The sequence below is a fragment of the Thunnus thynnus genome, chromosome 4, assembly GCF_963924715.1.
Source record: "Thunnus thynnus chromosome 4, fThuThy2.1, whole genome shotgun sequence".
In the NCBI taxonomy this organism is placed as follows: domain Eukaryota; kingdom Metazoa; phylum Chordata; class Actinopteri; order Scombriformes; family Scombridae; genus Thunnus; species Thunnus thynnus.
In genome coordinates, this window is record NC_089520.1 from 11,364,753 (window position 1) to 11,380,319 (window position 15,567).

General features: G+C 36.6%; 1 protein-coding gene across 50 annotated transcripts in view; it reads left to right on the forward strand.

Moving 5' to 3' along the window:
* Positions 1-626: 626 nt before the first annotated feature.
* Positions 627-15,567, forward strand: part of igfn1.4 (immunoglobulin like and fibronectin type III domain containing 1, tandem duplicate 4) — a 36,582-nt gene continuing 21,641 nt past the window's right edge. For 35 of the 50 annotated variants that reach the window (XM_067586621.1, XM_067586624.1, XM_067586651.1 and 32 more), the window contains exons 1-16: positions 627-755; positions 4,185-4,212; positions 5,187-5,277; positions 6,693-6,725; positions 7,336-7,458; positions 7,918-8,057; positions 8,506-8,605; positions 8,902-8,983; positions 9,073-9,265; positions 9,451-9,564; positions 9,996-10,164; positions 10,284-10,550; positions 10,749-10,955; positions 11,970-12,014; positions 14,197-14,247; positions 14,750-14,815. In XM_067586621.1, coding sequence (XP_067442722.1) covers positions 5,232-5,277; positions 6,693-6,725; positions 7,336-7,458; positions 7,918-8,057; positions 8,506-8,605; positions 8,902-8,983; positions 9,073-9,265; positions 9,451-9,564; positions 9,996-10,164; positions 10,284-10,550; positions 10,749-10,955; positions 11,970-12,014; positions 14,197-14,247; positions 14,750-14,815 — 1,636 coding nt within the window. In that variant the 5' untranslated portion in view covers positions 627-755; positions 4,185-4,212; positions 5,187-5,231. The remainder of the gene's footprint in view (positions 756-4,184; positions 4,213-5,186; positions 5,278-6,692; positions 6,726-7,335; positions 7,459-7,917; positions 8,058-8,505; positions 8,606-8,901; positions 8,984-9,072; positions 9,266-9,450; positions 9,565-9,995; positions 10,165-10,283; positions 10,551-10,748; positions 10,956-11,969; positions 12,015-14,196; positions 14,248-14,749; positions 14,816-15,567) is intronic. The other 15 variants (XM_067586635.1, XM_067586642.1, XM_067586660.1 and 12 more) reach the window with 8 other exon arrangements.

Here is a 15,567-nt window from a genome sequence, read left to right on the forward strand (position 1 = left end):
GAAGTCATTAGTGCATCTAAACATTAATATAATGTTTTGTTGTTCTTGTAAAATCACAAGAGTGTCAGCACGAGCATACTTGGCTGTCAACACTAAGCTTTGACTAAAAACTTGTTCTTACTTTCAGCATCACAATCTGCTTAAGATAATACTGACATTCCATCTTTATTAAACAGCCAACAAAAAGACCAAACACAGTGTCTGTGTAGGTTTAACTCAAAATTATAACTGAAGTCCACATTTCCTGTTAAGGTTTGCCTTTCCAAAGGTGTAGAGTTAAAGTAATTTGTAAATATTGTAAATGATAACATGAAAGGATGAGGATACAGTATCAGTCACATTGTAGAACTATTATAGTACAATTTCAAAACAACAGTAAAAACATGCAGTATAGTGGACAATAGAGGGTCTTTGGCCTAATTCCATTTTCACGCATAAAATGCATCTCATTTTGACCATATCTCCCAGGGAAGCTCATACATTTTCCAACAAGAAGCCATAGTCATAGTCATCCCAACGTGAGGCTTGTAGACAACCTTGGCTTTCCCTCCTCCCCCTCGCTAGAGGTTGTGATTTATGCCAAAAACAAAAAAGCAATCCCCTTTCTTGGCAGGCACCGCGTCTGACAACGTGGGTGCTTGTCGCGGAGTCACTGGCATTCCTGTAAGGATTTAATAGCTTGTAGACCAGGGAGGCAACACTCAAATATCAGACTGAGAAGCAGCACCACTCAAGAGGATCAGAGGAGTACGGAGGTAAGTTCATCATTCATCTTACATACAGCACCACTCTTAAATGGAGGTGTTAAGTATTGAGCTTCGGATACAGTCTTTAACACTGAACTAATCCTGTTGCTGATTCGCTCTTAACTAGTCCACAGACACACTCATTTAATGTGGCAAACTGTGGAATGTGTTTGCCTATAAACACAATTGAGGCGCTCCGTTTTTAGAGGGTGCTCTGATATATAATGTTTTAGTTTTCCATGATTCTATTCAGTACTAGTACAGTCAAATGGTTTCGTGATTTTGCTGCTCTAATGTTTGCTCCAAATGTGTAATTTTGTCAGAATTTTGTGTTAGTGTTAAATTCAAAGCTTGTACAAATTTAACCAAGAAGACTCTCTGAGTCATTTTTTATAGAAAGTGCAAACATATGCTAATGTATACTTGCAATTGCAACAGTGACGTCTCATAACATTTTCAATTAACAACTAAAATGTGTGTTGTCACCAAATCTTATGCAAACAATATTTTTGAAAGTTAGTAAATCAAAATATCTTATTAATATTCATATTTCTGTCTCTATGTTCTATCATACACATACAGTATAGCTAATCACCAAACATAAGCTAAGTTAAACACCATTCAAAAGTCCATTGGTGACTTCATGGCTAGTCAATAGTTTTTAACAACCAAAAAGCTTTAAAAAAAATGTAAACACTTTCCCATCACACTTAGAAAAGAATCCTTTTTTCAAAAGCTTTCTTATTAATATCTGCCACAACACTGCCCAATAAATGCTTATCTGTTTACTTATTTGTCCTTTTTTACTGCTAATGAAAAATATACATTGTAAACCATAATATCTCTCTGTAACTAAGGCAAAAAAGTTTGGTAATAACCCAAAATAAGAAAACTGTTAGGCAAACCTGCTGCTGCACATGTTTAGCATCAATATCAACTCCCTAGATAGCTACACGCTTTCTGAACATGCCCTTAGTAGTATCTTGCTTTTAATCATTTTTATGATGCGCTCAGTCTCTGAGTATACTGTCCCGTGCTGTATTTCATTGCTGGTCACATAAGCAGCATGCAGCTCAGGCCACATGAAACCCATAAAAACTAACTCTCACAGCATGGAGACGATTCGCTTAGCGCTGTGTCAGAAGCCAAGTACACAGAACACGTTTTAAGCAATCCTAAAACTAAAAAACAGTCCAGTTTTAAAAGTCTGTTAAGCTCAAAAATATAAAATTCTGACAACCAGCCTTCCAGAGCACATCATGTGATTAAAAAAAAGAAACAAAACTAGTTCAATCAAATGCAATTTGTAGTCATAGGAAGAGCTCACTCACCACAACTGTAGTTAAAGCATGTTCAGCACGATTTTTTCTGTTACCATTTACAGTACTGCTTAGAAAAATAAGATAGTGATGATAATGATGACACCGATTTAGTTGCTGTAATGAAAAGCCAAGCTAGTGCGGTTAGGTGCTAATTGAAAACTATTATTTATAAAGAGTTGGGGTGTAATAAAGATCGATTACATATCTTTTTTTTTTTTTTTTGCGTCAGAGCACCATAATAAGGTTTTAATTAGTGATTAAATTTGCTATACTGAACAGATTGCACTGTAGTACAACTTACTCATCATGTCAACATTGATTTACAAGCATATTAAGATGTTAGAGATGGGATGTTCACAGTTTATGTGGCATGTGACCTATCATATGACAATCCAGTTTACTCATCTTCCAACAGCCGTAGACCAGCAACACCCTAGAATATCACGCGCCTATATTGGGTGGTGTTGGGTTTGTACAAAATACTATACATGAGAGAGGTAACGTGTCACAGAACATCTCAGAAATAAAAGTTCAATGTGCTTAATCTACCAGAAGTCACTGGGCCGATAGATTTGAAGTGTTTTTTGGAACATTTATCAATGCTGATATGTAATTGTTCAGTCAGGTTAATTTGTCCATATATGGCTCAGTTCTTTAGCGGAAATCACGATTTAGTTCTGCAATAGCGCTTGCTGGTACCTCATGGCAGGAAGTAACAGCAGCTTGTTAGCCCTGCCAACGACTGCACAGAGTTCTAGAGATAGTAAAATCAATCGGTCAGTTGGTTATTCATACAGTCTGTCAGTTAGTGGGTGTGTGTGTCTATTTACCTTTTCACCTCAGGGTATAAGGAGCTTTGCAGTCTAAAGTGACTGTTGGGGTTGCAATAGACTGTATTGCTTTCATACCCTGGTTTGCAATTAGATCGAAACCTTCTGCTACAGCCAAAGAGATGCTTTTCTCTGCAGCTCATGCACAATGCAAAATAGAGTCATGCATTACCTCTAATGTGCATGTGCAGACACATCAAACAGTTGGGAAAAAAGAGTCATATAATCTAAAATTACAATTAGCAGGGCTGTTACGCTTCGCAATTCTAACAAGTACTGGGGCTGGGGAAATGGTCCAGAGCAGAGCTACAGAGTTCAGGCAGCATCAGCAAAATTTAGTTTAAGGAAACACATTTTCCCAATGAATCACCCACATTTACTCTTAGCCATTCTTCATACTCATACATATTGAATGACTGAATGTCCCCTCTGGATTGTTTTAATCAATTTCAAGTCAAATAACCATAACAAACATACAGTATGTTTGTGTGTGGTGGTGATGGTGATGGGGCTATGAGGGTAAGTAGAGGATGCAGCTTACAATCAATATCCATCCACCAAAATCAACAAAAGACCTAGGACTGCTGTAACAGAAAATATATTCTAGCTCCAGGCAATCCCCTTCCTGTTGTCACAGTCACCTTTACTACAAAACTAATATCTGAACCTGAACTATGATTAAGATGTAGATTCTTGGGTCATGCAACAGAGAATGACTTGGGAAAGAGATTAACTGTAATTTACTGCAGCTTAAATCACCCACAGGTTTTTCTCTCTCTATTTTCCACCCTATGACCTGGTTTTGGGAGGATTATCATTAAAGGTCTTAACAATCTCAGTACAATTTCCTACATATTATGGCATCACACTTAAAGGAAATAGGCTGTTACTCTGGACAGAAAGGTTGCTCTAATAGTAGTGACTTCTTTTAACATTAGCTAAATATCTAGCCAAAATGTTAGCAAATCCTGCCAAAGATCAAATTCCATGAGGCTGCAAAAGAGTGGCTAGCTTCAGTTCAGGGCTGGCATGACTAAAGCATCAATTAATGGATGTTTATTTGCTTCTTTGCCAAGAGTTAGCTCAGCATGAAGACTGGAAGCAGGGGTTAAAAGCACTCTCTAAAGTTCAAAAATACACCAAACATCATGTCTAAAGTTCACTAATTAAAATATCGTACCTTGTTTGTTTAATCCACACATAAAGAGAAATGTAGAAATGACAATTTGTGTTTTTTACATGTGTTTTACATGTTGTAACCTCCCCATGTATTTGTTGTCAAACAGCAGCCGGGCCCAGTGACTTTGGACTAAGGTAATCTTGAGGTTGCCAAGCAACCAGTGTAGACTCCACAACTTTTGAGTGTCTTTGGTGTGATTGTGTCTTAAGACAGAGTTACTTTAAATACTCCTGAAATCTTAGTGCAACAAGCACACACTGGAGAGAAGCAAATGGTTTTTGGCAATACATACAATAATGTACAGTCATGTGATGTTATTCAGTCATGTGACGTTAATATACCCTATGCCAGGCATACACATATACATGTAGTTTGCTTTCTAAATAAACATTTCTGCAAATCCCATTAAGCCCCAGCAACACAGAATCTGTTACAATTACATGTTCCATCAGTTTATTTTTATGAGGTGACATTTGTCATTCTAAGTTTAGCAACCATGTGGTGTAATGAAAGATAGCTATGTACTAGCAGAGCACCCCACTGTGATTGGAACCAACAGATCATAAAAATATTAATTTGATAAGCATGCAATAATTTTAAAACCAAGCCAGTATGCTGCAGCTTAAAGTGAGAACAAAAAACCCTTAGTAATGTAAGTTTAAGCCTGGTGTAAAATTGTGTCATGTTGTTAATATGAAATGCTACACTCCAGTTCTAATTTTAAGAGGATTTTATTTTTGGGGAATGTGATAACGCTCAGCATACAGCAAGCAGCTGCATGGCGTGCAGCCACAGATGATCACGTTTTGTGTCTTCTACTGTATCTCTTAAGTCTATAGTTAAATAATGGTCAAGGGTAATGTTTTGGCAGACCTTTTTTTAGCATGAAAAGGAACCTTTTCACCATCAATTGAGGCTGTCAGGCAGGTCTTATGCCAAAACTGAATCCTTGAAACAACATTATTTTTCCAACAATACTGCAGATTTACAGTGACTTATCAACTGTGTTGTGGAAAAATGAGAGGAGAAATTAGGTTTCCTAGTCCTGCTGTTTGGATGGATTAGTACAGCAGCAAATACTTAAATCATCCTCCATCATCTTTTACAGTTTGGGGACTTTTGCTGATTCCACCCAGGAACAAAAAGACCCAAGATGTTTAAAAGAACAAAAGTGACGGATGGGACGGCCACTGGCCAAGGTAAGCAATAAAATATGATCTCATCTTCGAAAAGAGGCACTGAATAACACCGTCCAACATCAAACTAGTGTGTCTCTACAATATTGGCTTCTCAACAGTTTGTTTCTGTTCTTTTCTTTCAAACTATGATCTGATACAACAATGAGGTGACATGTAACCAAATAAAATCAATGATCATTATATTATTATTATTATTATTATCATTATTACCATTATTATTAGTAGTAGTAGTAGTAGTAGTAGCAGTAGTAGTAGTAGTAGTAGTAGTAGTAGTATTCAATAATGTAATTATTTGTAATACCCTACCAAATCATCAGGTCAAATCATCAAGTCTTATGATTAGGAGAACATTGAACAGTTACATGCATTGTGTCCATAAGAAATATCTTAAAATACTGTATATTTCAAACAAAGCTATCTTCAGTCAGTATTTGATCTCCTTGACAGAGTCTGACAAAGACACTTATAACACTTACTCACACAGAATCCATCACACCAGGGTGGAAAGGAGATCCATTTGTGAACAAATCTAAAGAAAATAGTAAATATATCTAACTGCAAGCATTAGTTGTATAATGTCGATGATCGTTTGTGTGTTTGAATCAATTGTGTAATGTGTAATGCTGATGATTCAATTCAAATGGTTAATTACAGGCTGTTATCAAGGCAACATTGTACCTACACAGACTTCTACTTTTGCTTTTACACTTTGGCTGTAATACAATTAAAATCAGATTGACATTATTCACAGAGTACAAGACTGACTTTGTACATTAGTAACAACATTTAAACTGAATAGCACATGCACACAGTCTATTAAAGAGGAACAGGAGCTCATAAAGTAGGTAGACATACTGTACATTGCAAAATAATCACACCGCTGTAAACTGCATAGGGTGATTGCATTGCTAGGCTATTAATGTTGTTGTATGTGGCATTAGTTCATGCTATATACTTGTCCCCGTACAAGTGTTAAATAAATGAAATGCTGCCATTGCTAGGACAAATGTAACACCTACCCAAAGTCTGTAATTAAAAGTCTGAGGGATAAGTCAGATAAACATTATATGCATACAACTCCTGTGTACCTAAACATAGGTAGCAGAATTGCATATTTTCATATACTTTGGTAATTTGGTGCATTCATAAGTGGTAGTTCACATGTGGTATAGTGTTGCACCTTGACAATGACAAACAATAAAAATGTTGCTAAAAATATGAAATTGTTTAACCTGTGCTGATGTTATTTAGCTGAATCTTGTAAATCTCATAATGTAGCCATTCCACACACCTATTGCTGTCCTAGTATCATATTTACGGTCCCTCAGTTTAATTATTTAAGTCTAATCCATTATCCAGTGCTTATGCTATGCTTACATGTGCTGTATATGCTCTTTAACATATGCCTTTATTAGGTCCTGATGCAGAGAATTGGGATGGTAAAGAAGGTAGGCTTAGAGAACCAAAGAGAAGCCCGTCGTCAGCTGTCTCTTTATTTTTTCTCTCCCTACTGCTCACGAAGGCATGAAGTACTGATATGCAATGGAATTATTAATATTCTGTAGCGCACATGTATTTTGTGCGTGGATATGTGGGTGCATTACCACATATCTGTTCTCAGGGTGGAATGTAGGCATGGATTCCCAAGGAAAAAGGTTAAAAAGATAAATGTTACTGAAATGTAAATGTAGTGAAAATGTGACACAATTTGTAAAAGTCTGAGACCACTTTCCCTTTGGACCCCACTGTATACAATATGTATGTGTGGCTCTCCACACCAGAGCCACACATACATATTGTATATAGTGGGGTCCAATATGAAAATGGTCTCAGACTTTTGGACCCCACTGTGGCTCTGAATGATAACAAACTGGTAGATTTTAACATTAAACATTCTAATATTTCATGTATTAGAATGTGTTCCAGCATGGTTTATTGGGTGAAGATTTGATTACAAAACAACAGAGTTTGAAGGTTGGATAATGATAATGGTCATGTTTTTTTATTCTTTTGTGTCAAATGCATTGTCACTGACATTTCATTTTCATATGTTGACAGTGGGATTCAGGAAAAAATCTAAGGTCCCTGGGGTGATGATTACTCAGTATATTGAGAAGCTGCCAGAGGGAAAGAGCCATCCAGACTTCACCCGCAAGCCAATTGCTTTGACCATCCAAGAAGGTAGGACTAGGATTGCATAAGAATCATTTTAAACATTGATATCACAAAATATTCCAAGGTGGAATTTCCATGATTCTGCATAATGGATTAGATCCATGAATTTTGTGCAAGGCCAGAGGGAGCAGAGCCCTGCCATTCAACACCCAGATTCCTGCGTCAGTCAGATAGAATTAAACACACTATGACTTTGATTTTAAAAGCAGAAAAAGTGATTAGATGATCAAAAATCAATGCTATCATTTTGCAGAGGACAAATTTTCCACTAGTTGTCTTAAAAGTATGCATATAAGTATTAAGCATTTGTTGTAATGAATGTACAGTATATTATAATGCAAGAAATATACATATATGACACAACAAGGTTTGAATAAACATATCTGCATTTGTTTACTGTGTTTCCAAAACAATAACAACATGAGGTGACCTTGCCTGTATCTTTTTTTTTTTTTTTTTTTACAGGCAAATTTGCTTTTTTTAAAGCCATTGTCACTGGAGACCCAAAGCCAACTGTAGTATGGAGCAGAAATAATGGAGATGTGTCTGATCCAGCAAGATATCAGTCCAAATACGATCCCAACTCCAATGAGCATACATTTGAGGCAAGTGATATGGGTTATCAAATCTCAGTGATACTATACAGCAACATGCTGATGTAAAGGAGTGATAAAAATAGCACAGAGGAAGAACTAGATAAGAAGACAGAGAAAAGGAGAGGTAAGAAAGAATATATTTGATTACATCAAGGTCATACAGCCTGCCAACCGATCAGTATTTGCTTTGCTGATTACTTTTTCTTCAATGTGGATGGAAAACGGGATTTTACTCATCCTGAGAGGGGCACACTCAACACAGTCAGTTTCATGAAAAAACAAATCTACTCCCTTATCCCCTCAACTCACTGCTGTTTGAGGATGATAATGTAAAATAAAAAAGTCTTATTCTATTCTCATTTAAAGTAGACATTATTGTGTGAAACATGTTGACAAAGCCGACTTCATCAAACACTGGGTCCATTGCTGTATATTTTACATGTTTTATATCTTCCAGATGCCACATGTTAAGCCAGACCAAGCAGATACCTATAAATGTTTTGCCAAAAATGAATATGGACAAGCCATGGTCACAGTTGTTCTGAATGTTATTGAAGGTAAGAATGGTTTTCTTGTTATGCCTTTAACAAATCAATGTATGTAATATTATACCTATTTCAAGAAGATGTAGCTTTCCTAAACCAAAGCAGAGTCACTCAATCTACAGCATGCAGACTCAAGCATACTCCCAAATCTTCTTCAACTGAATACGCTTGTATCCAAATTTGACACTCTACTAACCCATACCTTTGAGTCTATTACACACATTCCAATACCCATCCCGTAGCAGTCCCTCTTGTATGTTGTTTAATTACATGATTGTATTCATTTAAGTGCCTTCTTCTGTTTTCAGTTGGTTTCAAAATGACAAAAGCCCCACAACAACAAGCAGAAGTCGCCAATTGCAATTTTAAGAAAGTACTAAAAAGGAGAAGGTTGGTTTGTGTTACATAAGTTGATAGTCTTTTTTGTTATATACATTTACGATATTGTTCAACTAATCACAACCTATTTTCATTTCTAGTAAAGTAGTTCCCAAAGCTGAGGAACCAGAGAAAAAAGAAGGAGAAATTGATCCTAAATTTTGGGAGCTCTTAATGAGTGCTGACAAAAAAGACTATGAGAGAATCTGTGCAGAGTTTGGAGTGACTGACTTTCGCTGGATGCTCAAGAAACTAAATGAAATGAAGAGGGAAAGAGAGGAGGAACAAGCTGAGGTTTGTCATTTGTGATATTTGCATATTTGGTTTGTTTCCTTTTTTCTGTATATGCTGTACATACTTCGACAAATTTAAGTTTACTCCAGTAACAGAAGGCAATTCTTAAAGCATTAATTTGAAATAATGTTCAAATGATTGTTATCACAAATTGATATTTAATTCTTATTCTCTTTTTGACACAGTTCGTCAAAAACCTGTCAGACCTGAAACCTATCCACATCAATGCAGATGGAACTGCATCCTTTGAGCTTGAATTTGATCTTCTTGATCCAAGCAGCTCGATATACCTGTACAAGGTTAGTGTGAAAACAAGACTACATATCTAGAACTCTATTAGCATCCCTACAAAATGAGAGGTCATTGATAGCCCAATGAAATCAAAAACAGTCATCATCTCCACAACAAATTTAATTGCAATCTGCTTGTCAAGACATCTTTTGAGAACCAACATCCCCATCCACAGGCCCATCTGTTGGCAGTACCAATTTTCATACCTGTGTTTGAGAAGTGAGAGTCCCTTAACTAAGATATCTGCAACATGTCACTTAGTGTACAGTACAGTATAGCAGAGCATACAGTTTTGAGTTTGATGCTTGGATGAAGTCCTGCTATGATGCTTTCCATTGTAACTAAAAAAGTGGAATTTCTCCTGCTATTATCTTGCAGCTATATTTTGCAGGAATACTTTCAAGAATTAAGGAAGTTACATTGTATATTTCCCCCACAGGATGGTGAAATGATCCCATACACAAAGGAGTTGGGAGACAAGATGAAGCACTGCCTTAGAAAAGTCGGAAGAAAGTATATTTTCAGCATGAGGGATCTTATGCCAGAAGATGCTGGTTTCTACCAGCTGGATGTAGAAGATGTGAATATGTTTTCCACTGATTTTAAAAGTACGTTTTACATTTGAATACACAACAAATGAATGACCTTAACTGTGTTTTCAATAATTATCATTCATGCATATGTAACAAACTATTTAATTTAAAATGATTCACTTGTTATTTTTCAGTGGTGGATTTCTTGGTGAAAATTCAGGAAGTGAAGGCAATGGAGAGAGAAGACGCCGTTTTTGAGTGTGTCATATCAGCCCCCTTGTCCAAGCTTATGTGGTTTGGCAAGAATATGCCACTGGAACAAGGGGATAAATATGACATTGAAGTTTCAGAAGACAAGCTCATTCACAGGCTCGTTGTCAAAGACTGCATGGTAGTAGACAAAGGAATTTATGCTGCCTGTGCAGGAATAAAATCATGCAATGCATGGCTTGTTGTTGAAGGTAAGATATTGCAGTCTACGAAAAGACTGTAACTGATAATGTAGTGTATCATAAAGTAATGGATAAAGATTATGGTTTGTAATGGCATCATGAGAAATAACAAGGTACTCAATTCATTGTACAAGTTATTACTTTTTTTGTCATAATATGGCATTTTCAAGTGTTCACCCACTGCAAATCTCTTTCTCTTTTATTTAGCTGATAAAGGTGCACCTAAGGGCAAGAAATCAGCAAGGAAAACAACAAGGGCAGGAGGATCTGGGACAGATCTGCAGAAGGTTGCCCAAGAGCAACAACAAAAACTGGATAAGGAGAGAGAGGAAAGGAAAGAAAAAATTAAAGCTGCTAGAGAAGCTGCGGCAGAAGCAGCTGCGGCAGAGGAACCTGAAAAAACAGCAGATTCCGGTAAAGCTCCATCAAAATCAAGAAAGAATGCAGACCCCAAGACTTATGAAACTGTGTTGAATTTGAAAATAAGGGAGGCATATTGGCAGGACACTAAAAGATATCAAATGGGAATATCTGGTGATTTCTGATGAATTCAGAGATTATCAGTGATTTTAAGCCCCTGCAAAACTGCCATGAATGCAAAACACACTGAAGGAAATTACTTCCTGTCTGTCTGCACTGTGCGTGACTTGGGAATCCCCCCCCCCCCCATGTCCATTTGCATAGACTAAACAACATTTGTGTTGAATCACTTTAAATGACCAAATCTCAGGAATTATTTCAGGAATTTATGAAAGTATTACATCCGTTTTACTTCCTACAAACATGCTCCTAATAATGAACCCTGCTGCCACTATAATTCTCAACCCAAGGGAGGTGAAGTTCAAAATCTAAACAGTGTGCAAAAAAGATAAGGAATCTTTCATCTTGAATCACTGTGATGCCAATTCACACTGGACTTGTATCATAAAATGACCTCTGTGCTTTATAAAATATGTAAATATGGTAGGGGAGGGAATCTGGAATTTTACTTGAAAGACACAGGAGATTCTTACAGGATAAAGGACACAGATAACCTAATCCCAGAAGAACTCCATGTAATACTACTACAATGCAAACCTGGCTACATTAGTAATTCATTTTTTAAAAATTTGATTCATTTTTTAAATAAAAATTACAAAACCCAAACTCATGTATTTTAGTTAGGACAGAGGTCAAAACATCTTAAAATTATAAAATTGTACCATAAAATACAGTAAAAAGATAGGATTTTGCCATTCATTACACAACCAGTACAACACTGTTTCAATGTACTTATTGTCTTGGTTCAACTGCATTCTCTCATCTAGTCCTTCACCTTTCCATTTGTTTCCCATTGATTTTTGTTAAAATGTTCATCAATTTGCATGCAATACTTGCTATGATAAGTTGTTTATAGGGCAACTACTAATTAGCTTTAACGGTTGATAGGAGCGGGAAAGGATAAAGGTGCAGCAGTGGAGGTGGAACGCATTGGTAAGATATAAGAATGGTTGTGGTGACCTCTGCATGAATACACAGTTGAATATGACAGCTTTTTTTAAAATTATGGCTTCAGTCATCAGTTTTTCTTTATCCTGATAGCCTTTACTTTGAACCTCTGCATTAAATATTGAAGTCATTGTAATGTTTTTGGGGTTTTTATGTTGTGTTGTCAACTCATTATGTGACTGTCTGCCTCTTTAAGGTAAGTTTTGCGTCCTGGCATTGAATGAATGTTCTTTGCAACGATAGAGTTTACTATACTATTGCACAAGAATGTATTGTATTCTTCACTTTGCTCACTGATTAAATGTCTGTTTTGTGTTTTGGTGTCTCATGCTGAAGTATACTCAAAATAAGTTGAATATTACCCATTAGAACTTTCTAAATTCAGATTATTTTCACGTCCCAACAATTTACTCTCTAAAATTATGCAGATCTTATTTATTATATCTTATTTATGTATCAACCGGTAATTGCAAAGAAACTGATGTCTGTATTAGGCACCATGCAGTACCAGAGCTTGTGCATCTTTTAGCTTCTTTTTCTATGAATCATTTAAACTTGCTGCAACTGTATTTTCCAAAGCGTGCTGTAGTTTTTTGGGATTTTTGGGATTGTGTTTTTTCCATTATTCAATAAGCAGTCATTTTACTGCTGTATGGAAATGATCTTGCAGAGATTTAACATGTTTGAGTAAGGTAATTTATCATAATGAATATCATGGCTGCTTTTACGTTTTACGTTGATGCTGTTCACTTCAGTATGGTTGCATTTGCAGGCTGATTGGAAGATTGAATAACAGTCTCGATCTCTACACGGATTACCTATCTAAAGCAAGTTAAGTCTCTGCTAGTTGATTTTCACACTCCCCTCCAGACAGATTCTCCCTCACTGAGAATTTAAGATAAATGTGAAAATATGGAGGTACCTTGAGCTCCATATCCCACCCTATAGCAAACACAATACAACTACACAAACCATACACATCATTTAAAATAATATGTGGAGCTGATTCTAACCATGTTATTTCTGTATGATTATTACTTAACTGCAAAACAACTCCACCAGTTAGCTATAACTTTTTCTGAGCACCAGATCTAGCTAACACCTGTACCTCTTACAGTTGGCTATTGCCAACAGGTGTAACAAAAGTTACATGTGTTTCATGAACAAAGCTTTCTTTTGAGACTTATTATTTATTTGTGTTATTTATTGGTACCACTCACTGTGGTGGTCTCAGAATAAACTTTTGACAAGATGTCAGATGTGACCAAAACCCAGATTAAGTGTTACAATGCAGCTGACAGTGCTTTCACCATGGTAATCCTTGGCGAATAGGTGAAAGCTCCCAGCTCTATTTTGCATACTTAATCTGCACAATCTGTCCTGTTTGGTCACAGTTCAACCACTGAAGCATACTGTTTAGAAATTCCCTGAAAAGTAAATATTCTAAATGTAAGCCACTAGTTGTTATGTCACATATAGTAATCATTTTATATGTTCATTTCTCAAACACAGATTTCAGGGAGGCAACATTCTCACTTGATTTCTATTAATGTGAAAACTGCCTTCAGTACCAAACTCTGAACCATTAGTAATTTAATTTAAGTCATTTCTGAGTGGAGGTGGAATTCTAAAGGACACCAAATGATAAGACATTTCTCAAAATATCACTTATATCACCCCTGCATAATACTATGACTTTTTCCATTAAAAATACAATTTTATTGTCAAAATCTAAAATTGAGTGGCCCTATTACATTTCTAACAAAAAGTCCAAGGTGCAAGACATAAAAAACTGAGAAGAGAAGTCAAGGACAACTGTTCACAATTCTGCTGCCTGTGTCATTTTTAGACCTGTGTAAAAAAAAAAAAAAAAAACACTAAAATAATTTGTCAACTCATATGAAAGTATTTAGAGTCATTTGTAATACTAAAGCAATGCAAATTTACAATGGGGAAAATGTAAACTCCATCCATTTCACTAACCCTTTGGCTCATGTGATGCTACAGCGAGTTTAAATGATTTTTAGAAAAATGCTTTAAAACACCAAAATGACCCTTAAATAAACATATTTTATATGACATCTTATTCATCCATAAATGAGTAAACAGATACAGCAACAGTCTGAAATGTTTTCAAACTGTCTGTGACTGTCGATTGATTATTCAGACAAAACATCTGTAGCAGCAACAACAACAGTAGCTGGGGACTCAGGAAGTGGTAAGAGAAACAACAGTGGAGCATATAGAAAGTAGATGCAGTAGTCTGCATTTTCTGCAGGCACGCATTTCAGAAAATGGGTGTGAAAGCTGGAAGCTGTTAGCTGCTGCACCTCCTAGCTGTTGGTGCTACTATCTGCTGCTACTGCTGCTGCCACTGCAACATACTGGGAAAGTATGTTGAAAAACTAGGCCTATCCTTAGTTTCCTGTTAACTCACAGTGGCAATTGGGGGCTTTTATTTTGAAAAACAGCCTCATGCTGAGCTTCCTGTTAAGATACAGTGGCTTTTATTCTGAAAATCAGAAATGACACTCCGTATGTGTGCGTGTCTGTGTAATTTTATGTTACTTTATGTGTATGTACAGGCACAACACGTATATATGTATGTATGTATGTGTGTACATAATGTACGTATGTATGTATGTGGTATTGCTCCCACACAATGAGGGAGTAATTTACTGAATCAAGTTTAAATGACTTACTGTTGTTATTACTGTTAGGCCACTCAGCTGGGAAAGCCAGTGGCGGTGCAAAGCAAGATGGATCACATGCAGATGCAGGAGGTGGTAAGACAAACAACAGCTGAGCGTATAGAAAGAAGATTCAGTAGTCTGCATTTTCTGCAGACACGCATTTCAGAAAATGCGTGAAAAAATGCGTGAAAGCTGGAAGCTGTTCGCTGCTGCTGCTCTACCACCCACTTGCAAATGCAGAAGGCGGTAAGAGCAACAACAGTGGAGCATATAGAAAGTAGATGCAGTAGTCTGCATTTTCTGCAGACACGCATTTCAGAAAATGCGTGAGTGCTGGAAGCTGTTAGCTGCTGCTGCTGCACCTCCCGCTTGCAAATGCAGGAGGTGGTAAGGGCAACAACAGTGGAGCATATAGAAAGTAGATGTAGTAGTCTGCATTTTCTGCAGGCACGCATTTCAGAAAATGCGTGTGAAAGCTGGAAGCTGTTAGCTGCTGCACCTCTCAGCTGTTGGTGCTGCCAACTGCTGCTATCGCTGCTGCCATTGCAACTTGCTGTGAATGATGAAAGCTCAAATACACTGGAAGTTGAAAGATGACAGAAATTGCTGAAGCAATGCTGAAAATGGCTGAAAAAACAGCTGATATTTACTGAAATGTATTGCTTTGAAGACTTGGAAGCTGAAAGATAAACTGGAGCTGAGAGCTGAAGTGCATTAGCTGAAGAAGCTGAGAGCTAAAACATGTTGCTGAAACAGCTGAAATCAAATGATATACACTCAAAATATAATATCTTAAAACTGTATAAGAGGAAATTCTTTATATTAATATCAGATCCTATGGATCT